At 45.7% G+C, this 26,856-nt stretch overlaps 1 protein-coding gene across 3 annotated transcripts in view; it reads right to left on the bottom strand.

The window, feature by feature from the left end:
- Nucleotides 1–26,856, bottom strand: part of CARS2 (cysteinyl-tRNA synthetase 2, mitochondrial) — a 742,767-nt gene that overhangs the window by 65,497 nt on the left and 650,414 nt on the right. For all 3 annotated transcript variants that reach the window (XM_078657536.1, XM_078657535.1, XM_078657534.1), the window contains one exon: nt 25,229–25,295. In XM_078657536.1, the coding sequence (XP_078513662.1) occupies nt 25,229–25,295 (67 nt within the window). The remainder of the gene's footprint in view (nt 1–25,228; nt 25,296–26,856) is intronic.

Here is a 26,856-nt window from a genome sequence, read left to right as displayed (position 1 = left end):
AAGAGGGTCATAAAATGCTAAATGTTCCACTGATTGGTTTTCCTGCAATAATTCATAACTTTGAAAGATATAATGTGCTGTGCTTGCAAGTGCTCATTATTGCTTACCTTCATCATCTCTTTTTTAAGTTTAATATTTTTGTTAAATTTCCATAAGGTGCAAAGACATAAGTGCAACAAGAAAGTGTCCATAATGAAAAAAATATGTAAACCTTAATGTTGGTGAAAACACCAGTTACTGATGAGTACGTAAAACTCTACTCTGCCATTGATATTGTTTGGACTATTAAATTGTATGGACTATTAAATAATTTGGCTGGAAAGTCACTATAAAGAAGGTGAAAATGGCGTTAGTTGCTAAGAATAGCCTTTACAACCAGGGCAAGTACATTCTCTGAACATGATAGGATACATTTAAAGCCTAGTCGTTAATTCCCAATAATTCATCATGCCTAAATATAAATAACTCAGTTAACTTTTATTCAAAACAAATGAAGAAATATTCAAGAAATCTTTCCTTTTTACAAATTTTCATGGAACATCGGGTAATGCTTTTATCTGCTTGTTGCCAGTGATTCTTTTATAAAAAAACAAAGGAGAAGACAAAAGAAAGGAAAATCTGCAGAGGGCAAAAGGCTTCTTAGGAGCCTACTGCCAGGGCTGCCGAATGGCGAATTGCTGAATACCAGGGCTGCCAAATCTTGATTCCACCTCATTCCTCTTTCTCCCACCACCATACACTTCCAGTTCCTTTACCTCATTCTTGCAGGTTCTCTTTCATAACAGCTTTCCCCTTGTCACTAGTTTTCTACCTATCTCTTCCTTCTTCTTTCTGCTTTTCTTTATTGTGCTCTGAGTCAAAGTCCGATAAAAAAAAAGTCCCAATCTCTTTAAACGTAGCCAGTGCCCACCAACTGGCACCACCTGCACAAATTAAGGACTGCTTGTCGTAGCAAAGCTCATGCACTAAGCAAAGATTGTGGTGCACAATATCTGAATTTTCTGCAATCATGCTGCTGCCAAGACCTTTAAATCAAAACATCAGACTTTCATTTTTGTCTACACTGTACTTTTTTAGGCTTGTTGGATAAAGAATGCAATACAGATGAGCAAAAATAATGCCTGGCAAGTTGTCATTTATACATCACAAGGAAACAACAAAATGGTGGTTACAAGTCCGATATAAAAAGGAAACTATAATGATCTTAATATTAAACTATAACTATTTATTTTGTCCTATGTTGTAATTATTAGGGACAAGTTCAGGCAATCCAAGGTGACATACAAAGCACACAGTATTGTGTGTAACTGATTTTCATAAATGATTCCCTATTTTAACCGAGATCCATACAGCTCGACTGCGATGCACACATCACGTTACAAATGTAGTCTCTCCAATCAAGCAGGCTTGAACCAGAGTGCCACTGCAACCTGGTGCAAATATGCGAAAAACAGACACAGGACGATTGTTTTGTTGGGAAATTATAAAAAAAGAACACCCACAATGACCCTCAGGGCCAGTAAAGAAGCATTAACCATCGACCTTCATTCTAGGAAGAAGGAGCATAACGGCAGGTGCTGTTCAGCAGCCATTTACTGGACAATGTTCACACTCTGGGCGCCAAAGTTCATTTAATAGGAACTTTTCGTGGTGTAAGCTAGTTCACAGTTATGCTACCCTTTTAGTTAAAAATGACGTAGATTGGTAATGACGCATTTTAAACTAACTGATGTGTATCTTTGATAGATCACTGCAGTGCCGCTCTAAAATTTTGGATGCTCGTATGCGGTCAAATCACCTTTAAGCTATACAGTTTTCATATAATTAGAACCACAAGTCTCTTAATAATACACATTTAACGATCACAAGACAAGCAAAGGCAATGTGAGAGGAAAATAAACTAAAGTCTTTACATTCTGCATCTATATGCATGATACGCTGTATCCTTTCTAACACTGCCCCTTATTTATCAAATCAAATCATGCTGATGTGTGCTCCACATGCAGCAGGGGGTGTAGTAATGGAGTTATACACGTACTGATGTAGTTGGCGTATATATATGAGATACAGACAAAGAGTTATAAATGTTATAACTAGAGAGCTCCATTTTCAAATGCGCTTTAGCTCCCAATGAGTAATGTTTGCATTTAGTGCGCTGAGTCGCGCAGACACCGCCATTTCCAGCGTTTCCTTTCCATCACAGCGCGCGTGCGCCATGGTACGTCAGACAAGGGTCAACCCCCCCGGGCGTTTTGGGAGGGCTGCGTGGGGGGGGGGGGGGGGGGGAGTTGAAGCCCAGAACATTCTGGATTGTTTTGGGCTATTTTTTAGTAGCCTTTGGTAGCATGGCTATTTAGGTCCCTGACTCCGCTTCCCAGCCACCATTTTAGGTTTGGTGACATGGTGGCTCGGAGGTTAGATAGTTAAAAGTTTTTTCAGGTTTTAGCATCGTTTTTATTGAGGTTTAGTTGCATTTAGTGTGCTTTTAGCTTCAATATAGCGTTTTATCTCGTTTTATCATGGAGGATCTTCGTGTTCTTGAGGCAATGCGCCTGTTATCCGAGTCTGGACGTCTTGATTTGTTGGTCGGCGGGGGGCCAGCGCGTCCCCAGCGTCAGGCTTCTGCCAGTGTAGCTGCGGTGGTTGCAGCGTGCTCTTCCCCGAAAAGGCGTCGGGCGGGTCAGGTGAGTGAGAGGGGCCGGTCGCGCACTAAGAAGCCGGCCCCTCATGAATCAGCGCGCGCTGTCGCGGGGAGTGGGGAGGATTTTGTGCTACTGTTACGGATCGGGTTTGAGAAGACGGTATGGCGGCAGGAATCGTATAGAGAATCGGCACTGGTGAAGCATGGCGAACCTGTCAGAATACTGCTTTGGACTACTAGCATAACGAAGAGCGAGACGCGTTACGGAGCCGTATAAGAAGAGATAGGCTTTACGATCATTTTATTTGTGCTGCACTTAAACAACCACACATTGAGTACAGAGCAGACTTCAAAACGAACCCTGATCTGAATTGGAACCTACAGCACTGCTTCATGTTTCATCTGGCATCTGTATACTATTATAACTTGGTTGTGAAATTTAACCCCTGATGAAGGGTTCATTGTTGAACCCGAAATGCATTGGGTACTTCTTTAAATTTCTGTTTTTGATTTGTTGAGAAAGTAATGTATGAACAAGAAACTCAGGAATTGAATTTTTCACTGAATTTATTAGTGTATTGAAACTGTGAATATATATAAAAATGAGTTCTATCGATATTTCAATGATATGATAAACCAGTATTTATGATGAGAAAATAAACTGGAATATGAGAAGAGTAAAATAAAAGTTTCATTTTGAATATTTGATTAACACAGAGGCCTTCTGCCCATAGCTGTGCGATAGGCAGCGTAGGGTATCCCCTACGCTCTGTTTAGACATATTTAGCTTCAATATAACGTTTTATCTCGTTTTATCATGGAGGATATTCGTGTTCTTGAGGCAATGCGCCTGTTATCCGAGTCTGGACGTCTTGATTTGTTGGTCGGCGGGGGGCCGGCGCATCCCCAGCATCAGGCTTCTGCCGGTGTAGCTGCGGTGGTTGCAGCGTGCTCTTCCCCGAAAAGGCGTCGGGCGGGTCAGGTGAGTGAGAGGGGCCGGTCGCGCACTAAGAAGCCGGCCCCTCATGAATCAGCGCGCGCTGTCGCGGGGAGTGGGAAGGATTTTGTGCTGCCCGGCGTTCCTTTGGGTGTTTCTGTGACAGTGGGGGGGGCCGGCTGAAGCGCCGGTTCAGGAGCAGGCGGGGCTCGCGCCTCGCGCGCGGGCGAGGCATGTTGAATCGCTTCCTGCGAAGCCTGTAGCTAAACGGGGGGGCGGAGAGGGAGCAAAAAAGCGCTCCGCCTCTGACCCAGTGTTAGAGCGTTTTTCTGGGCCGGTTTCAGGCGCTTTTCAGCGTTGTACACGGAGAGGTTCTCTGCAGCTGGGTGATGGGCAGGGAGTAGGTCGAGGGTTTTTACAGCCAGCTGAGCCTTTAGTAAATCCTGTGAGGCAATTGGTAGCTGAGACACAGCTCATGGGAGCGAGTGCCCCTGTCACTCAAGGGGCAGGTGGGGCAGGAGGGCATGGAGAGTTTGTTTTTCAAAGAGGTCAAATATATTCTGATAATGATGCCAGGATTGCGCTGTATGATGAGCAAGGTAATGTGGGTAGTCCTTTGTTGTTCTCTACTCCTGGTTCCCAGTCAGCTGCATTTTCTGTGGTAGGGAGTTCTAGGGGCGAAGGGGAGTGGGCTCAAATGGGTGAAGGGGGTTTTAGTCCTGGAGTCATGTTGGATGTTGAGGGCACGTCATTTGGAGCTGGTGAGTCATTATTAGCAGCCCAGAGTACGTTGCGGGGTGTTACTGTTGGTGCACATCAATTGCAGCTGTCGGGCATCACCCTTGCGGCACTTGCTCAGTCTGCCTTCAGACCAAACACACGAAGGAGATAGATATAGGCACCACGAGACCTTGGTTGCAGAGTAACTATAGTAATTGCAATAGTACCAATCTGATTTATATGCTGACATGTCCTTGCTCCACACGATATGTGGGTATGACGACCCGCAAAGTCCGAACCAGGATGTTGGAACACAAGAGTTCTTTTCGTTGTAAGAAAAACAACACTAAACTTACGAGACATTTCCTGGAGCGTGCACATCTAGAAACGGACTTCCAATGGACTGTCCTGGAGAAGCCATATATACCCAGTCACATAAGTGATGTGTCGGGTTACCTTTTTAGAAAAGAGCAAAAATGGATTTATAAACTTCGGGCAGATACAGGAGGATTAAATGATGATATTCCTTGGACCTCCCTGTAGCCTTGGCACTAGTGAGCAATAACTGGGATATACTGACTGTAATAGGGTGTGTCTATTTAAACATGTTGTACATATTGATTCATGCCTGAATTACTTTGCTCACACTTTTCTCATAATATCACAAATAGGTTTGATTATGGGAGTTTTCTGACATACACTGGAGGGTGACATATAGCTATGCACAATCATTAGGATGGTATCCACATTGTAAGATTTTGGAGCATCTGCATAGTTATGCCCATTGAATATACTCTGAGGCCACTCATGGCACACTACTCAGAGCACTTGCGTTCCCAAAAACAACATTGGAATATCATGGACCAATAGGTTGCAGTCATCGCACTACAAAGATGTCCGAAATGACATCATTGTGCAGCTGTGATTGCCCAATGACTGGTACTTTTTTCAAAAACAACACATGGTCAATCGTGATTCTATGATATACAGGTTGGAGCCTTCAGAACTACAAAGATGGCCGACATGATGTCATCGGGTAGTTCTGAGCGCATCTTCCCGCGTGATTTCGAGCGCTAAGTAGTGCGCTCTTGTTCCTAAGAAAACAAGCTCAACTAGGCTTACTTTGTAGAAAAATAGGCACTGACTCACAACACTGGGGGCATTCTAACATCATATGCACGTGAGGAATAATCATGGTCTAATGATTATCAGATTATAGTGTTAGGAACTACAAAGATGGCCGATCTGACATCATATGGTAGTTGTGAGCACGTCCTCTCGCGAGATCTCGCGAGATTTCGAGAGTAAAGTAGTGCGCTTAGTTTTCTTATGAAAATAAAGACCAATAAGGCTTACTTCACAATAAATGTCTGATAATAGTGTCCTTGCCACTAATATATACCAATTGAAGGGACACATGATAAGATTGCCACTATCTAGTATACATCTTAAAGGTGGAGGGATACTTCACTAACAAACCCTCACTAGACTACTTATACTAGCATCTCCTACAGATCGGTGCCTCCCCCAAGTCTCAGATGGGAGCTTGAGGTACCGACGGAAAGGTGAGCAGCTACCACAGAATACTTTTAGCTATACTATGTTGTAAACTGTAGCAAATCACAGGTTTTGAAGATTAGAATGTTGTAAAATTCCTGAATAAGCATACAAAGGAGTTTTAATCTTCCTTAAAGTTTGGTGTCTTAGTCGAGTTTCTGGGTCATTTTGAGGCTTAGTACACTGAGTTTGGGGTGTTTATCTACCTCACATGTTTTGCCTCTAGATATGGGGCATTTGGTTATAGGAATGATTATAGGAAGGGTGTAAAGCGAAAAAATGTCTTTACAGTACTTTGCCACATTCTTTTGTTTTCCCTATATCTTTGTAGTGCGGGGCCTCTTAGTACCTGAGCAGTGTCCAGGTGAGGTGAGGTCTATTGCCCTACCACAAAGGGTAAGCATAAAAATTAATTTTCTGACACACATTATTGGTTGGCTTGGTGACACACTATGCACATGAGACTGATGCATCGAATACAGTACTAATGATGTAACGTTTTCCTTCACAGAATTCACAGTAACCATTGTGAATCGGAGGGTTAATGTCCATGGTTGTTACAGGTTGTACCGTTTCTAACCAGTTTTACTACAATTTGTTTTGGTGATGGTGGTGAATTCTATATTTCACTATTAGGAGTGCAACTATTATACGAGCAGAGGCCCTGACGAATGCCAAGGGATTAAATACCCGTTAGGCAGAAACATGTTGGCCCTTATGTAGACAGATAATTGTCACTGTCTTCTCTTGCACTGTTCTATTTTTTAATTAGGAGGCGTGTCCAGTCCGCAGAATAAAGTATTTAGAAGGAGGACATTCCATCCTATTTTAAATCACTTTCTTGTTCGTTGCACTATTTCTTCTTACTTTACCATCAAAAGATCAGTCATCATGGACGGTTTGTGTATTTGGTGGACCAAATCCTGATACAACAATAAGGTGCGGAGCTGAGTGTCCCACTGATCAGGGGACCAGCCTCATTTGCACATGGGTTTGGCCAAATGATAGGACTGATCATTGAGTCTAATTTGATGGAAACCCTTTACAATCTGTTGTGGATTAATCAGCCATTTTACGAATAATCGATGATGTACCGGTCTCCTCTATGCATGTAGTGTTAGCCTTTTTTCCTTCTTTATCCTTATTAATACGTTATGTGTGTGCGATAAAGATATTTTGAGATCTTGTTGACTCCGTATCGACAGTGTAGCCTCTCAATTTGGCTGTTAGACCCCCTGTGTTTCGTGTGTTATACACATCAATTGCTACCTGTTGTTCTTCCTTCTCATGGCAGTGGTGTAGGTCATTTTGGTGGTTTTCATGATGTTGAGCTGCACACTTCTGGTGGGGGTAGGGCTTGTGAATTTTTGGGTACAAGGGCTGCCAACATGGCAGATTTTTCTCTTCAAGGTGAGGGAAGGGTAGGAATGGGAGGGCCATTGTCTACTAGATCTGTGGGGGATTTGCACAATATGGATGAGGTTGCTTTTGCTGATGTGATTCCTGGTCCACTTCCTCAATTGGGTAGGGGTTTGGGGCACGCAGTTGGTTTTTCATGCCAGGGGTCTTCTATGTCTTTTCCTCATCGGTCGGAGGGTACAGGTGGCCCACATGCGGGCCAGGATGGTGCATATAGGGAGATGGAGAGACAGGCAATGCTAGAAGGTTTCTTGCATGGAGGTGATTCTTCGGCAGTTTCAGATACTAGATTGGATTGGAGTGATGAGGAGGATGTGGTAGGTGCTTCTCCGGTGAGGGAGGTGCCACTGAAACATTTTGGTAGGGGTTTGTCACTTGATAGGTTGCAGGGGAGCTCAGTGAATACTGTGGTGTTCCAGCGGCCAGAGCTTGGGGCAGGTGTTGTTGTTAGGGATCCCAGCACACTAGTCCAAACTTTTTCTTTACAAGAGAAGGATAGGTACGGCGGTCCAGACTCGGTAGGGCGTGGCCCAGCTTCGCCGAGGGGAAGGGAGGAGAGCGCCTAGCGCGGCCCTTTCTGTTCCACCGAGGGAGCCCGTCGCGGTCAGCACATGCAGGTCTGGCGTGATCTCGCTGGCCCCGCCGAATAGCAGGTCTAGGTGGTCTACCTTACCGTCGGCTATGGAGCTCCAGAGTCAACGCACGGGGAGGTACAGGCGAGTACAGTCTGCTCCCCCGCCTGGAGGATCTTCACATCACCTTAAGAGTAATGTGGTTGATAAAGGGTTGGGTAAGACCCGGAGTGTTGCTTTCCCTCCTGATATGGAGGCAGTGGTTTTGGATTATGACGAAGATACTCCCGAGGAAGGTGAATTGCGTGAGGTGGATGGGGGGGAGCCCTCTAATGTATCTCGTAGTGTTTTTCAGACAAGGCCAGTTCAGAAGAGTCGAGAGCGCGGCCCGCCAGCCAGGGCTCCTCGAGGGCGACATACACTTGATGTGCCAGCGCCACGGGCGGAATCTGTGAGAGCTGTATCTTTGTTGCCAGGTGAGAAATCAGTCACACAGGCCAAACCTACAATGGTGTCTGTTGGGACGGCGGTGGTGGGGGGTACTGGGGTTGGTGAAGGGAGGTTGTTTAAGGGAAGGTATGTGAGAGACACTGCTGTGGGCACGGATGAAGGTCTTGGGTCTGCAGGGGGAAAGGTAGAAAGTAGTACTAATACTGAGGCTGCTGGTGGGGTTAAGGAGCCCCTTGACAGTAAAGAGTTGAAGTTTAAAAAATTGCCCTACATGGGTGTTACAAAACCGTTGGGCGCTCATTTAATGTTGTCCACGAAGGAGCGCATTTGGAAGGGTGAGTATGTTGAAATACTGAAGCTCCTTCATCGTGAGGTACGATCGAAAGAGGGTTCTAAGGAGGAAGAATATGAGCTTGCAAAGCGTCCAAGAGTTCCTTTGACTATTGAAAACTGGACGGCAGCATTTCTTATATATGCAAGTGTTTACTGTGAAAAGTTTCCGGAACGCAGCGTATCTATCTTTAAATACATGGATGTCATTCGGAAGGCACAAATAACTGGGGGGGGTTATGCTTGGGCCCAGTATGAGGAGGAGTTTAGGGCTAGGATGGCATGGGATTCAGAGGCAAAATGGGGGGAGCTGGATACAGATTTGTGGCAGCATACGATGAGGGCTGCCTCAGGGGGTAAGACAATTTTTACAGCCAGCGGTCTACCCTTGATCTATCGGCCCTTTCAAGGCAAGCCCACCCGTGGTGGGGTGGGGAGCACATCCAACACACAGTCTGGTACTGGCACCTGCTGGGAATTTAATAAGGGAACATGTAGCAGAGAATATTGCAGATATAGGCATGAATGTTCCGGCTGTGGTAAGCGACACCCCTTGGTTAAATGTTGGGATAACAAGCAAACAGGTGGCCAGCAAGGACAGCAGTCAGGTGCGGGAGGTTCTGGGATGTCCCCACAGTTTCAGGGAGTTCGGGGTAGTAGAGGTGCACAGGGTACTGGGCCCAAGGGCTCATACGCCAGTTAAACTGGAGAAGCTATAGCTTGCCCTTCAGGAGTATGAGGATGTAGATGTCAAACAGACATTGCTGGAGGGTTTTCAATTTGGTTTTCATTTGGGCTACTCGGGACCAAGGCAGAGACGTTGGGCTCAAAATTTGAAGTCAGCGTCTGAGCATAGTGCAATGGTGCAAGAAAAGTTGAATAAAGAGGTACATAAAGGGAGGATGGCAGGCCCTTTTCATGACTGGCCGATCCATAATTTGATTATTTCGCCTATTGGAGTGGTCCCCAAGAAAGACCTGGGGCAATTCAGACTTATTCAACATTTGTCATGGCCGGAGGGGTCATCTGTAAATGATTTTATTGATATGGATGCTGCTTCGGTTTCATATTCCTCAGTTGACGTGGCCATGTCACTTGTTGTGACCGCGGGCGCAGCTGCTGAGATGGCAAAATGTGACATTAAGTCTGCTTTCCGGCTGCTTCCAGTCCATCCAGATGATTGGTGTCTTCTGGGTATCCATTTTGAAGGTAAATGGTACGTGGACAAAGCATTGCCGATGGGTTGCTCTATATCATGTGCCCTTTTTGAATGTTTCAGCACCTTTTTGCTGTGGCATTTTACACACCAGTCTGGTCATTCACTGGTAACGCACTATCTAGATGATTTCTTCTTGGTTGGGTCCCCGGGCTCCGCGGAGTGCCAGACAGCTCTGGACCCTTTCCAAGGGCTCATGGATGATTTGGGGGTTCCCTTGGCTCCTGAAAAAACAATGGGCCCTGCCACCACCTTGTCATTTCTGGGGATCGAAATCGATTCGGTGGCAATGGAAGCCCGCTTACCAGTTGACAAAAAAGTGAAGATGTTGGAATTGTTGAGTGTTATGTTTCTCCCACGCAAACTTTTAAAGGCATATTACTTTATCGACCTCCCACCTCACGTACATCCATCCTGGAAGCTCTTAATCCTCTATTAGAACCAGTAGCTGCTTATACAGAATACACAATATTGGGTGATTTTAATTTTCATTTAGAAAATCGGGCTGATAAAGATTCCATCAAGATTATCACTGATTTTCAAGCAGTAGGCTTAGAACAACGAGTCTCATCACCCACCCACCAAGCCGGCCATATCTTGGACGGACTATTTACTAATAACATATTCATAAATCAACCTACAGTGATTTCACTCACCTGGACTGATCATTCGGCAGTCGTATTCTCTATACTAATTAGGAAACACAAACACTGCGTACCATCTGCATGCTCACAAATTAAATGTCGTGATTGGAAAAATATTGACCACCATGTTTTTAATAATGTACTCAAAGCCAATAACTACAAAGAGTCAAATGACCCAAGTGAAGCATCCAATAACTATGTCCGCTGGTTGAACGACGCACTAGATTATGTGGCACCTGTCAAAAAATTACGGCCTAACCGTAACAAACCTTCTGCTCCTTGGTTCTCCGAACTACTAAGGCTCGAGAGACAAAGATGTCGCAACCTAGAGAGACGATGGCGCAGGAATTACGACAATAATGACAAAGAGAGATATAAGACAGCCCTGCAAAGTTATAAAAAACTCCTCATTAAGGAAAAATGTAACTACTACACCACACAAATAGAATCAGCTCAAAATTCGAGCAAACAGTTATTCCAGGTGGTAAAAAAGCTATCCAACCCTATTGTCCCTGATTCCATAGAACCTTCTCAATCCTTCTGTAATGAAATTGCGGATTTTTTCAAAGGAAAAGTCACAGATATTTTTTATCACTTTACACTAAAAAGAACTTCTGACGCTACAGTTGGCCCAGTTACTCCTTATATACCTGCCAGACCAACCCTAGAAGCATTCTCCTCGCTCTCCCAAGCATCTATAGAGGAAATCATGAATGCGGTCAAGTCAGGATCTCCTATGGATTCCTGCCCACCAAGCACTCTCAAATTGGCATCTGATCAAGTAGCTCCGGTGCTTACCCATATTTGTAACACGATGTTCCAAACAGGAGATTATCCCAAAATCTGGAAGAAAGCCATCGTGAAGCCCCTTCTAAAAAAATCATCACTAAATCCAGCTGAGTTAAAAAGCTATCGACCCATTGCCTCGCTTCCTTATCCTTCTAAGGTATTTGAGAAGGCAATGAATCTACAACTTTCAAGCTTTATTGATAACAACAACTTATTAGATGACACCCAATTTGGGTTTAGAAAGGGGCACGGCACCGAGACCGCCCTGATAAAAGCAACTGAAGAAGTCAGAATAATTTTAGATCAAGGCGGCACAGCAGTTCTGATACTTTTAGATCTATCGGCTGCTTTTGACACGGTCGATCATAACATCCTGATCGACCGTGTTGATGCCATGGGCATCCAAGGCAAAGCTAAGACTCTTCTGGCATCTTTCCTATCAGACAGAGAACAGTCTGTGAAAATGGGTAGCTACTATTCCCCTGATTTCACCCTGCCGTGTGGAGTTCCTCAGGGCTCCTCGCTAAGTCCGACGCTTTTTAATATCTATGTATCGGACTTAGCGAGGGTGATTAAGTCATTCGGCATAGGAATAACCTCATACGCCGATGACACTCAATTAGTCCTGGCTATTCACAAAAATGGAGCTACAGTGGCAGCTAACTTTCAGGAAGGAATGAGAGCGATCTGCACCTGGATGGACCAGAACTGCTTAAAACTAAATTCTGATAAGACGGAGGTCATGCTCTTTGGTGAGCTGGCCCCGTCTTGGTCACCAGTTTGGTGGCCAGCAGAGCTGGGAGATCCACCTCTCCCGGTGCAGAAAGTTAGGAACCTCGGAGTCCTATTCGATAATAAGCTTACTTTCCTCAGCCATGCCAACGCAGTGGTTTCAGCGTCCTTTTACACCTTGAGAACGGTAAAAAAGCTTCTTCCGTTTCTTCCCCGAAACTCAGGTAAAACCCTAATGTCTACTCTAGTCCTCTCAAAAATTGATTATTGCAATGGACTATGGCTGAATGCACAGGAACAAGTCATGAATAAATTACAACTAGTGCAAAATGCTGCTGCGAGAATTCTAACTGGTACACCGAAATTCTCTTCCATCTCTCCCATTATTCACCAACTACATTGGCTGCCTGTCAGAAGCCGCACAAAGTTTAAGGCGCTGTGCATCATTTATAAAACATTGAATAATATTGGACCTGACTTCCTAAAAAAATCTATCACTATCCATAAACCTAATCGTTCCTTACGCTCTGCGGCATCTCAGCTACTTGACATTCCACGCACTAGGAAAGCAACATGGGGTGACAAACGCTTCACAGTCGCTGCCTCGAAATTGTGGAATCAGCTCCCCCTTAATATCAGATCAAGCTCTTCCTTACTTATATTTCGGAAGCACATAGAAACTTGGCTTTTCAACCAGTAAGTCCCTGTATGAGCTCTCTGCAATCCTAACGAACTCCAGCGCCGAGACACCGCAAGGTATTTGTGCGCTTCTAGAAATTTTATAAATAAATAAATTATGTTGCCTAAACGGAAGGTGTTGGTGAAAGAAATTCAAGTACAACTGGGACATCTCAATTTTGCGTGCAGAGTGGTAAGAGCAGGGAGGACTTTTTGTCGCAGATTAGGTAGGGCTTTGGCAGGTCAGCATTTACCTCACCATCGTGTACGTTTGTCAGCAGGTGTCAAAGAAGATTTGCGTATGTGGGAATTTTTTCTCACTTCCTTTAATGGTGTGCCTTTGGTGAGAGAGGTTGATTTTCAATGGGATGTGCAAATGTTTTCTGATGCTGCAGGCAGTGAGGGTTTTGGTTTGTACTGGAATGGTAAATGGTGTGCGGAACATTGGCCTGAGGATTGGTTGAATGGTGGTCGGAGCATAACTTTTTTGGAGCTTTTTCCTTTGCGAGTTGCCTGGTCTCTTTGGGGAGAGGATTTGGCACACAAAAAAGTTATTTTCCGCGTTGACAATATGGCTGTGGTAGAGATTGTGAATCGGCAATCTGCCAGAGATGAACAGGTTTTGAAACTCATGAGAGTCTTTGTGCTGGGCTGTTTGAAACATGACATTAACTTTCGCGCTTTGCTCATACCTGGTGTGGACAATGACATAGCGGATGCTTTGTCTCGTTCACAGTGGGAGAGATTCCGTTGACTGGCCTGGGAGGCGGACAAATCACCGACACCGATACATCTGTGGCACGTAGGCAACGTCGGGTCTTACAACTGGTGGTAGGTTCTTTATCTGTGTCTACGCGTTCTGCATATTCCTTGGCTTGGAGGGAGTTTTTGGAATCTGAAGCTTCCAGGCGTGAAGAGGTTTGGCGTCGTTCAGAGGATGTAGTTAAGTTCATTTTGGACCTCATGGACAAGGGTCTGTCTAGAGTGACTATTTCTGGGAAGTTGGCGGGCATTTCCTTTATGGGAAAATTGTTTTGGGGTTACTCCCCCTCTGCTGGTGAGATTGGCAGGAGAATGCTTGAGGGTTGGGCCAGGGAACAGGGGAGTAATAGGAAGCTGAGGGCTCCACTATCTAGGCAGACTTTGGCGCGTTTATTAGCAATTTTGCCTTCTGTTTGTATAGATGATTTCGAGGCTTGCTTGTTTGCCATGTTAATGGCTTTTATGTTCTTTGGTGCTTTTCGGGTATCTGAGTTGTTGGGTTCTAAATCCAGGGGTGGGATTTGTTGGCGAGATGTTTTTTGCTCAGAAGAAGGTGTTCATGTTTGGCTGTCTGGCTCTAAAACTGATCAGAAGAACTTTGGTAAAGGAGTTTGGTTGCAGGCAAGTTCCCCTAGCGTTACGTGCCCATTGCTGTTGGCTCGCCGCTGGCGTTCTTTATCAGGGGGTGGTGATGGTGACCTTGTGTTCCAGCATATTAATAAACCCCCTGTTACAGCCTATCAATTTCGCATGGTTTTGCGAAAGGCTTTGCAGCGCATTGGTCTGGACGGGGAGCATTATGGCACGCACTCTTTTAGGATTGGCGCTGCGACTGAAGCGTTTAACAGGGGTTGGTCACAGTGGGACATCATGAGGTTGGGGCGATGGTCATCCAACTGCTTTCAGCGTTACGTGAGAGGTGCCCCGGCTGAGGCGCTTGCGTCATCTTCCTTTGCATGAGTATTTACTGTTTTTTCTTTTTCAGGTTCAGTTGCTGGGCCCCGTTCTCCAGCGGTGACCGTTTGGATTGTGGGGCACTCGTTCGTGAAATGGGCCCGGGTTCAAGCGGCCCAAAGTTATTTCGGGGAAACATTAGGTTTTAATATCAGAATGTTTAATATGGTTTGGAAAGGTAAAGGTGGGATGCTTTGGAGGGAACTGATTTCATGCCTTAATAACGGTTTGGTGGGTGGTTGTTGCCCGGACATTCTAGTGATACATTTGGGTGAAAACGATCTTTGCGCAACCAAAGGAGTGGTGCTTTTGCGGGCCATCAAGAAGGATTTGGCTCTTATTAAAGAACATTGGGCTGGTTGCCATGTTTTTTGGACGGAATTGATTCCACGTAGGATTTGGAGGGGAGCAGTGAATCCTAGAGCTGCTGATCGAGCCAGGAAGAAGGTGAATGCGGTGGTTTCTAGATTTTGCCGCCAGATTGGCTTTGGGAGAATTTCTCATAGGGAGATTCGTTTTGAGTCAGTGGAGTTTTTCAGGGATGATGGGGTCCACCTTTCTAGAGTAGGTATGGATTTGTACTTGCTAGAGTTACGAGAAGTGTTAGCAAGGGCCTTGACGATGCAGCGGTAATTTTTTGCAGGTTTTCTCTTTTTCTTTTCCTACTGGGGGGCAGGAAGGAGAGGTGGGGTAGTTTTCCTTTCCCCCCCGCCCCTCCCCCCCCACCTTCCTGGGTGGCGGGGTCTAGTTGTTTCAGGGCTGTTGGTGTCAGTTTTTGTGATTACGGGTCAGGTTGGTTTATCGTCAGGGAACAATGAGTAGGTCATTGGTTGACCGTTTAGACGTTTTGTGGGGGTTTTGACAGGGGTGAAGGGTCAGGCAGGTGATTGGTTTATGGTGGTCCTGGTATTCATGTTATTGGGTTTGTTGATGACGTAAGTTTATTATGATGACGTATGTTTTATAATGATGACGACATGTTTTATAATGATGACGTATTGTTTATATGATGATGTAATGTTTCATAATGTTGTTGTAATGTTTTAATTGATGTATTGTATGGGTGGGGGGCGGCGTTTAGGTTATTTATTTAGTTAGTGAGGTTTAGTTTTGGAAGGCTTTGCCAAGGTTTATTACTTGTGATCTGCACCTGTTCCTAATAAAGCGGCCTTTTCCACACTCAAGTTTTTTGGTCTGCTTTAGCTCCCCCCACCTCGCCCTCCCCCCCAATAAACTGCTCGTGTTTCCTACTTCCATCCATCTCCCGCTCTCCTTGTCTCGTTCCAGCATTCCCCGGCAGTCAGGACCTGCCGCTTACTGTTAACATCCTAAATCACACTCTGGCTAAGACTTTGAAGCTCAGAACTCCCGAGGCGCTTTGCCGGGAGCTACGCTCGCCTCACTTTTCATTTGCGCACTTGGATATAGCACCTACCTCCCGTGGGGCTCTCCTGGGAGCAACGTTTCCTCAATTTTTAAAGTGTGTGTGTGTGCTCGGACTTTGAATCGGCACGCGCTGTTGTTTTTAATCTTCCTACCTGCCTCTGCCCTCTGGAGCGCCTCCCGCTGATCGCCCCCCTCCACTGTCTTTTTGCTTGTTGGAGCGGGGACGGGCGAGGTTGGCAGACATCTTGGGCGCTCTGGGGTTGACGGACTAGTCTTCTGGCCACTCCCTACCCCCCACGCCCCCTCCCTCACTCACACCATGACACCTCATCCCCGGCCGCGCAGCGGGCGCGACGAAGGCGCGCCGAAGTTGCGCCTAAGTTAAGCCCGTCTGCGCCCGTCCGCGACCGGCCGGGGCCTAGGGACAGGTACCCTGCACCTTCTTTTGTTTATTCCTCTGCTCACTTACTTTCTCTTTTTGCACATCAGCCCATTGCCTCCTCTCTGCTTCAGCGCATTGACTCACTCGGCATTTCTGTCTTTACTCCCAATTTACTTGCCCCCACTCTCCTTACTCCCTCGCCATACTGTCTTCCGCCCTCTAGCGCGACTCGTCCCCCTTCTTCACCCATCATTGCTTCTGCCTTCCTTCTTAATACTCGGTCGGCAGGCAGACATCAGCTGGAACTATTTAACTTACTGGACACCGAGGCTCCTGATTTCCTTTTTCTCACAGAGACTTGGTTTTCAGCTGACTCTCTGCTAGACGTACTTTCAACTCTCCCCGACACCTACTATGCTCTTCGGGCGGATCGTCCGACTGGTAAAATCGGAGGAGGCGTGGCTCTGATTATACGTTCCAACTTCCACTTCCAACTCCTTCCTCACCCCCCCATATCTTGTGTCGACTTCTTAGTCGCTCGCTCAGTCAACCTCCTGGACCCCTTGACCATAGTACTTATGTACCGTCCTCCCCAAAACATGCCCTCTTTTGTATCTACTTTGCAAGAACTTTTGGCCACGCTTGTGGTCAACAACTCGTCTGTTCTCCTGCTGGGCGATTTTAACTTCTGGCCTCGTGATCCTAAAGATTTCTCTGCTACCCTCCTTGGCCTCAATTTTCTTTCTCATGTTCATGCCCCCACCCATGTTCACGGCCACACCCTAGATCAAATATGGTCAGCCTCTTGCCCTATTCTTTCTCCTTGCACTCTTCCCTGCACCTGGTCTGATCATTCTTTGATCTCCTTCTCCATCGACCTTGGCGCATCTGAGAAACCCCCTTTACCCAGGAACATCTTTGCTCGAAATTGGAACCGGGTTGACCTGAATTCTCTTTGTGTCTCCCTCTCTTCCTCCTCTCCTGATCTTTCTGAGCTCCCCCTTGACCACCAAGAAAATGCCCTGAACTCCTGGCTATCCTCATCCTGTGACCTGGTCGCCCCACTTAGAAAAGTTGAGTCCTGTCGTCCACATGATGCTCACAAGTGGTTCACCGGTGAGCTGAAAACCTTAAAATTGGACCTCAGGCGCGCTGAACGCCATTGGAGACGCAACTATTGTTCCATCTTGCGAGCCAAATATAAGTCTCTGCTTATTGAGTACAAACGAGCCGTTCTTTCGGCTAAAACTAAATACTTTTTGGAGAAAATTATATCATCTGCCAATAAGTCTAAAGAGATTTTTTCTACAGTTCGTAACTTAGTTACGTCTGACAGGGTCAACCTTAACCTTGTCCCTTCCCAAGCACTCTGTTCCTCCCTTAATTACTTTTTTATAGATAAAATTGTCAATATCAAAGCTAATATTCCTCTTGCATCCTCTTCTTTCCTCTTTCCCGGTCCCCCCTCGCCTACCTCCTCCCTTGATCACTTTCCTCCTATCTCGTTAGAATCCTTCCTCGTCTTACTCCAGAAAGTTAAGTCTGGCTCACCGGCCGACTGTGCTCCAGCCCGCATCCTAAGAGAGCTTTTCATTAACTGCCGTGACCCCCCCCTCGCCTTTCTCAATGCATCTATTTCTCAGGGCCTTGTTCCAACACGTTTTAAGTCGGCCATAGTTTTTCCAATTCTTAAAAAGCCTGGCTTAGATCCTTCCCTTCCTTCTAACTTCAGGCCTATTTCTCTTCTTCCCTATTTAGGGAAGATTTTGGAGAGCCACATCACCACCTCCTTGTCCATATACATCGAGGACAACCACCTCTTGGCCCCCCTTCAAGCGGGCTTCTGCCCGGGCCACTCGACTGAATCAGTGGTCCTCGCCGTCCTTGACGAGCTCAAGAGTAGGGCTGATTCCAATCTTCCTCAAGCCCTTGTGCTCCTTGACTTGTCCGCTGCGTTTGACACGGTCGACCATCCCATCCTTCTCGGCCGTGTCAGCGCAGCGGGCATTCGGGGCACTGCCCTCTCTTGGCTCGCCTCTTTTCTTAAAGGGCGGTCTCAGGCGGTCCATCTTTCTGGCTTCTCTGCCCCCTTCCGCCCGGTCACCTGTGGGGTTCCTCAGGGATCTTCCTTGTCCCCCCTTCTTTTCAATCTTTATATCCAACCTTTGATTTCTTCTCTCTTTGACATGGGGGTCTCCGTGTATAATTATGCGGATGACCTCCAGCTTGTGTTTATCTTTCTTCCTCTGATTCTTTGCCTAAGTTTCATTCTTCCCTCGTCTTTATTTCTGAATGGATGAACCACAACCATCTTAAGCTTAACCTGGACAAAACGGAGTTGGTCCTGACTGGCGCTAACATCAGCCCTTGGTCAGCCGCCTTTTGGCTGTCCACCTTTGGCCCTCCCCCAGTGCCGGCGGCCTCAGCAAAGACCTTGGGCATCAAAGTTAGTCGGGACCTCTCCATGCACGCCCAGGTTAGCTCAGTGGTCTCCTCTTGTTTTTTGTCCCTCCGGATCATCCGGAAAGTTTCCAGTTTTTTCCCCCCTGATGCCCTTAAAGTCATTGTGCTAGCTATGATTCTTTCCCGCGTAGATTACGGGAACAGCCTCTACGTGGGAATTCCGGCCTTTGAACTTCGCCGTTTACAGGCTATTCAGAATCAAGCAGCTCGCCTCATACATCACCTCCCTACGTTTCAGCACATCACTCCTTTTTTGAAATCCCTTCATTGGCTCCCCATCTGTCAGAGGTCCTTTTTCAAGATGGGCTGCCTTGCCTTTATGGCTCGTGCCCGCACTGCCCCTTGGTTCATTAACTCTCTTATCTGCCCCTACACTCCTAGCCGCTCCCTCCGTTCCTCTAACCAATCCCTTCTCAATATCCCCCGATTCCGAAAGACAAGAACCGGTGGTACCAGATTCTCAGTACTCGCTCCTCGTTTCTGGAACAGCCTTCCAATATCTATTAGGTCCATCACAGTTTATTCACAATTTCGCAAGGCACTTAAGTCTTTCCTTTTTTCCCAAGCGTACCCCTGCTAACTCCTTTATGGCTACCTTCTGGGCTCCTTAGTCCTAATTTTAGCGCCAGGAAGCCGCTTGGTCACAGTGCGCTCTATTAAGAATTTTTAAACTTCAAACTTCAAACTGGTGCAACTTATTACCAATGACGGGGCTTAAAACTGAGCTCCCACTTCTCCTGCCAGGGAGCAGAGGCAGGGGGCACTTCCGCCGTCTCCTACAAATGTAGTGATCGGAAAAATGGATCCGATACGGCTCGCTGCACTGCATGGGGGAACAATACTTCAGTTTGCATTCACTCTTGGTAATCACACTATTAGTTACACTTCGGCGAGGTATGTCTTCACATTACATTCTCCATATATGAACATCTGTGCAATTTGTAAAGTGCCACACCTACACCTGAGGTATATTTACGAACATGTGTGTACATTCAGGCAGGAGCACATTCCAGAAAGCGACACAATCTTAGATAAATAAACTAGAAGAACCAAAACACAATACTTGAACATGAGTTGTGAGCAACCGCTTGGAGCTGAAAACAGTTAATTCCGAGCGCTGACTCTAAGCACATATTCCCGCATAAAAATGGAAACACTTAAGACGATCTCTAATTTTGCCCTTTTAGCAACAAAGCCCAGTTTTACAGGCTTTTCGAAGCTATGGAAAACATTTTACATAGCCAACGAGTGGTGTCATACTTCGCAGTGGCGACTCGCAATACAGGGGGAGAGGGTAAAACAAAAAATATAAAATGTATCTGACTCGGTCCCACGCGCGCCACCTCTGCTCCTGGGCCAGGTCCCACGCCACCTCTGCTCCTAGACAGGGAAAGACATGCTCCCTCCCCTCCTGTAAGCCAGTCAACGCTGCAATGGCAGTGTTGTGATTGGTGCGGAGTTCCGGACGGCGCCCAGCCGGGTGCCTGTAGGAGGCCATTTTCTCTATGTAGGCTGCTCCTACATAGAGAAAATGTAGAGTGCGCATGACTGCCCTGGTCGGTCCCAGGACCGCCAACCGTCCCGCCCCCAACCAGGCATACGCTTATGCCCGCCCCCAACCAGGCATACCCATGTTGTCTGCCTGGTAAATGGTTACCATTTTATTTTCTGCTTCTCGCACTGCGAGAAAGCAGTGGTGCCTCGCACCGACGCCCTAATGGAGTGGCCGCCACTGCGAACAAGACTTGTCTCCCTCTCCTTCCTTCCCCTCTCTTCCCTTTTTTCTTGCTTTAATGCCTTTCTTGCTTTCAATTCTTACTTTCCTTCTTTCCTCCCTTCAGTCTTGCCTTTCTTTCTTTCCTTCTTTTTTGCTTTCTATAATTTGTCTTTCTATTTCTTTCTATTTCTCTCCTCTGTTACTGTTTTCACTCCTTTTCTTTCTTGCTTTCATTCCTTCTTTGTTGCATTCTCTCTCACTTTCCTTCTTCCTTCATTTCCATCTATCCTTCTTTGTCTTTCCTCCTATCCTTCTTTCTTGCCTTTATTTCCTTTTTTCTTTCTCTTGTTCTTTCTTCCCCTTTTATGCCTTCCTTCATTCTTTCTTCCCTTCCTTCTTTCTTTCTTGTCTTCCTTTCCTTCTTTTCCTTTCTGTCCTGTTTTCTTTCTTTCCGACTTTCTATCTTTCATTCATTCTTTCTTTGTCAAAGGCAAGAGGCTGGCAGCCAATGGCACAACGATTGGCTTTTTTAGGTCTGAGTTAGCCAAGACCGTTGGATTTTACTAAAACTATGTGTACTACATATTTATTTATAGGGGTTTTCAGCCACACTTTATCCCTTTGCCTGTGGTGGCCTCATTCACATTTCTTTCTAACCCACTCGAGAATGCATCAAGGAGCAATGCGTCACCCCACTTCAGCCACATTGTCAGACTTCCTCATGAGTTACGGCATGCTGCCCTTTCACAAAGAGCACATTTACACACAATGTAGTTCCCTTCAGGCCCAAGGAGTACTATGGTAATGTGTTCTATGGTAAGACCTTTAGTCAATCTTTTTTGTTTTTAGATTGACAAACTTCCAGGAGCTTCGCAAACAAAGTTTTTCAAAAGCCATGTCAAAATAAGAATTGCCAAATGGCTGGTGGACAATGCCAGACCCACTGCCTTTGCCAGTGCTTGTTTAGAATTTTGGTCCAAATTTCCTCCTCTCATGGCAACTCCATCAGCAGCATCCTAAAAGGTAACCTAGCTGAACAAGAAACGCTTCATGTAACTATTGAACGTTGCAAATCACTTCCTTCTTACTGTTCAAACGATCACAGCAAAGCCGCCTGTATAGTGTCAGATCTTTATTATTGGTCACACCAAGCAGTGCAAGAGTACCCTGCCCATTTTAATGTGTACAAAATAAGCCATTGATCTCAACCCTATATAAGCCTACATACAATCTACTAAATATCATTATCTTAGCTGAACTTGAGAACCCTCATGAGCGTTGACTGCCTTCTTTACTAATTAGCCTGAAAGAGCGGTACATGAAATTACTGATACCATACTTTGAGATACACTATATATACAATAGCGAACTAATTCATTTTTTGTATGATTCATATTCTAAGAGATTGTTTAGACCCAGGAGGTAGTGAGAGGTTCACAAGCACCTCAGTGCAAATTAGCTTCAGTTATAGTGTGTACTCTAAGGTGGAATATAATCTCGCAGGTAAGGAGTTGGTAAAAACCCATGCAATCTTCACTCAACAGGTGAAATTAAATATTTTATTGCATGATTAATTAAAATGATTGTAAATAGAAATACCAATTTATAGAGCATTTGTCAAAAATTTAAATTTTCTCTAAATTGACCCACGTCTATATTTGAATTAACAAAGTGCTAATAGAAACAGGAGTTTACTTGTATGCTTAAAAGGTAACTCACCGAGGGCTACAACAGGTATAAATGCTATTTGCAAATATTTACACACTTACCCAGGGGTCTTCACTGCCCTCCTTTGCTCTCCTCACTCCTCGACCATCTTTGTAATTATATTGCCACTATTTAGGAACTGTGTTAACTGAGTTTGTGCAAGGAGGCACATTCTCCTTTCAATGTGCGCGGGAAAGTTGCAGGGTTCAGAAAGATACATCTTGGTGCTAAATGTGCAACAAAGTGATTGTGCTGGTTATTTGCCATCAGTTTTCCCTCCTTCTACCTTCCCTCAAACTTCAGATGATATTTGTTATGGAGCACTGATTTCTGTTCCTTTACAATATATTTAATAATTGTGTTACAGTCAGACTGACAATTTGTTGTTTGACCTCTTTGTAGGATCAATTACAGTGGAAAAACATTACAAATGCATGACAGCATGACTGTTCACGTTACAATATGTTTGAAAATATAATAAAAAACATTGAAACTAAGAGTGAACACGCTTCATACTTTAAAGATGACGATAACAGTAGCACTAATAAATGGCTATTTAGGTTCGCTTTTTGACTAAAAAATTCAGGAATATCAGGGGCTGTATTACGGAAGTGTCCTGGGGCGCAACAGGTGATAGTGCCCCCTTTGTGCGCCCCCGGGGCGCTTTGGTACTGCAGAAGGGTCCATTGACGCTTGTACGGCCCCTTCCGTAATACAGATAGCGCCGGCACACATTTAGCGCCAGCACTATCACCAGAGGGTGTTCCCTCATTTGCTTGGGGGAGCAGCTCTATGCAAATGAGGAAAACCTCCTTGCCTCTGTTCTCAGGTTGTATTATAGTGTGGGTGCAGAGGCAAAAAAAGCTGTCAGTGTGCCCCCTGATGGCAGCCTTCTGGAGGAGGGAAAGGGGGTCCTATGGAAACCCTAGACATCCCCTTGCAGGCAGGTGTAGTCACTCACTGCATCCGCCTGGAAGGAGACCTCTCTCCCCTCTTAAAAATGCAAGTGGATTGCCGCCGGCACAGTTATAAACACGGAGCGGCTGCTTAAAAGCTGCTCCATTGTTTACTTGAATGTGCTGCCCCAGGGCGGGACATTCAATGTAATAGGGTGCACTTTCCCTGCTTGCGCCCAGTGCACCTGTTTTAAGGTGCGCCGTGGTGCAAAGACGGATAGTGCGCCGTATATGTATTACAAAAAAAACAACTGATGGACAGAATGCAGAACAATGTCATACATTCACCTCAGTACAGAGATCTGGGCCTAAATCCATCGTTTTTTTGCACTCCACACCACCCCAGTTCAGACATGGTCATATGCAAATCAGCCTTGACCCTGTGCCTCATGGGAACAGTCCAGCCCGAAATGCCAAACCATGTCTTTCCTGGACCGGAATCAAGCATCCTAGGACCGGTTTCTGGCTATCAGCCGTCCTCAGCCAGGATAGCTTGACTCCAGTGGTGTGGAGAGCATGGGACTCACGTCTGAGCATACCCATCCCACTCGGGGTGACAAATGCAAAAACAACAGTTGATTAACAGAATGCAGAACAATATCATACATTCACCTCAGTACAGACATCTGGGCCTAAATCCATCGTTTTTTTGCACTCCACACCACCCCAGTTCAGACATGGTCATATGCAAATCAGCCTTGACCCTGTGCCTCATGGGAACAGTCCAGCCCGAACTGCCAAACCATGTCTTTCCTGGACCGGAATCAAGCATCCTAGGACCGGTTTCTGGCTATCAGCCGTCCTCAGCCAGGATAGCTTGACTCCAGTGGTGTGGAGAGCATGGGACTCACGTCTGAGCATACCCATCCCACTCGGGGTGAAAAATGCAAAAACAACAGTTGATGAACAGAATGCAGAAAAATGTCATACATTCACCCCAGTACAGACATCTGGGCCTAAATCCATCGTTTTTTTGCACTCCACACCACCCCAGTTCAGACATGGTCATATGCAAATCAGCCTTGACCCTGTGCCTCATGGGAACAGTCCAGCCCGAACTGCCAAACCATGTCTTTCCTGGACCGGAATCAGGCATCCTAGGACCGGTTTCTGGCTATCAGCCGTCCTCAGCCAGGATAGCTTGACTCCAGTGGTGTGGAGAGCATGGGACTCACGTCTGAGCATACCCATCCCACTTGGGGTGACAAATGCAAAAACAACAAGTCCATCACCACCCCCTTTTGTATATGTATTACAGCCCCTGGGGTTACTATGACCCTACTCAATGGTACTACTCTAGCTGCCCTTGGAAAACTAAAAGAATACGAGGACCCGCCATGATCTAAAGCTACAATGTTCAGAATTCATAAAATCCATGCAATGAAGGCATTAGTCCTCTCCACTTTCACACCAGCTAAAATACAGCTTGGGTTTCAATGACAAGACACCATTATTCTTCAAGATAAATTTGTTGTTTTACACGTACATCCTATTTATAAGGAAGGTCGTTTAACCTTCTATTTAGTACTGACACTTTAATACATTTTGAGAACTAAACTAAAAAGGTCAATAACAAGTATTAACACCTAGGATGGAACGTTTGAAGCTGGCCTGCTAATTGGAATCGCTGTGGACAGCTGGCTGCATCACTTTGGCGTGGTGGGCACACTTCCTCATCCTACTCCGCCCTCTTGTCTTTTTTTTAGGTCGAGCCTAGCAGCAGCGCACACACGCTGCTCACTCTGCAAGGCATGCTGTAGTAGGGTATGCTGTGGAAGCTTCGCCCACTCTCCTCCCATATTTGTCATTGGCTTATGTCATTGTTCTTTATAAATGAGGGCTTCTGATTCGGTAATAGGCTTGTTAGGCCCTCCTTAGTACCGCCTTGTTTTTGTTTGTTTTAAGAAGCTCTGCAGGGATACAAACGGCTTGTCTCTCCCACTTCAGCTGCACAGCTGTGTATTTTTTCTACGCATAAGATGTTTGCTATGCAAGTCGTGCTGTGGCAGCCCCTCCCCTTCCTTTGCTTCAGGGGATGTAATCCCTAATAACCAGTGCTTGAAATGGAAAAACCGAAATCGAAATGCAGACACCCAACATGAAACTACCTACTTGTTTCTGAGAAGTGATGATATTCTCCAATTAATAGTATTGCACCTCTTATGAGAAGTGCTGGTACTGACAGTACAGGCCCATTTAAAGCAGATTTTCCGTACCTGATCGATACTTGCACCGAAGGCAAAACATTCTGAATTGATCAGCCGAATAGGTCTTTAGAAAATCCTATGGAGAAAAAGACAAGAAATTACCCTACCATGAAATCTAATTTAACGACATACAAAACAGCTTTTCGCAGAGAAACTTAGGAGCATCTAGAAGTAAAGGACAATTTGCTAATCATTTCTTAATATCATTACCACTGATCCATTCCTGAGCCATATTATGAACAATTCAGACGTCAGTACGTACCCAAAGCCAGTCATTAATGCAATGTAGAAGTACTGAATACAAAAATGTTTCTCAAATAATGTTTTCTTCCAATATCTACTGGAGTACATACCCTCCTTGTAATACTCTGCATCCAGGGTGCATGTTGAATTATGTCAAATTGTGACCTTACAAATTACCTAACTTGGCAGGACAACACTTGCTATTGTAACAATATTATTTTTTAGAGGCCATATTTACAACACGTGGAAATACCCTTTCACTAAGGCAGTTTTGATTGTTCTGCACGACATTACAACGCAGGCATTTACCATGCATGCCTTTACCACCCATTGTTTACAATGTATGCATTTACCGCGCATACAATTACCATGCAGGTAAGCATAAGTAAGGTAAGTGTAATACATTTCCAGCATTTTTTAAAGGTGGAAATACTTTTTTGGGGCTGCGAGGCCAAGCCCCAAGGCCCTCGCACCCCAACCGGCTCCCCGCTGTCAGTGGCAGAAGGCACTGCTCCCACTCAGAGGGAGAAGTTGCTAATGCTACTCCCTTCGGACGGGAGCAATATTTTGATTTGTTTCCCTGCTCGCTTCAGTGCGGGTAAGGAAACCGGTCAAAAGTCTGCTCCCAGCATTTTCAAAGCTCCCGCCCGCTGGGAGCAGAGATTGTGTTTGCTCCCCCTTCAGTGGGAGTTTTGAAAATGCTACTTCCAAGCGAGAACAAACATTGGTTTCCCTGTCCACGGTGGTACAGGCAGGAAAACCGCTATGTCCCAAGGGGGTCAGGAAGGGGATGGACATTGGACATAGCTTGTGAGCCAATCCACCCTCCCTTAAAGTAATCAGCCCCGGGGAGGGCTCCCCGGGGCCTTAAATGGCTCAAGGAGGGGGAAATGCGGCACCCCTCCCCATTATGTTAACTTTAGGACCTGGAGTGGGCTTCCTGTGGCCTTTAGAGGCTCGGGGAGTGAGGCCGCACACAGCTGCCCCCCTTTAAGAATAGAGAGCCAGGGAAGGGCGTCCAGGGGCATAAACACAGTAAATGTAACCCCGCTGCAATATATCTTTTTTAATATGCAGGATTGTGGGATTTTTTGCCTATATTTTCCCCCTTTTGGCCCAAGAGGGGTTACTCTGCCACCTTCCCTGGCCAGGGCCGTACGGGGGGTCTCAGTATTCCTAACCTGATATATATATATATATACAAAAAAGGAGAGAACTCTGGGTAGTTCTCAAGTTTAGGTGGAAAGTTTTTAAGCATAGGATTAGCACAGAGCTATCCACGCCGAGATAGAAAATGACAAAGTCTTTTGAAATTTATACAGCAAAGTCTTTAAGCATAGGACTAGTACAGTGCTGTCCTTGCCGAGCTGTAAAATTACAAAAGCCATTTATCA

The sequence above is a fragment of the Lissotriton helveticus genome, chromosome 8 (assembly GCF_964261635.1).
Source record: "Lissotriton helveticus chromosome 8, aLisHel1.1, whole genome shotgun sequence".
Taxonomy (NCBI): Eukaryota; Metazoa; Chordata; class Amphibia; order Caudata; family Salamandridae; genus Lissotriton; species Lissotriton helveticus.
The sequence above is the reverse complement of the archived record's forward strand: the minus strand, read 5'-3'. Positions and strand labels throughout refer to the sequence as shown.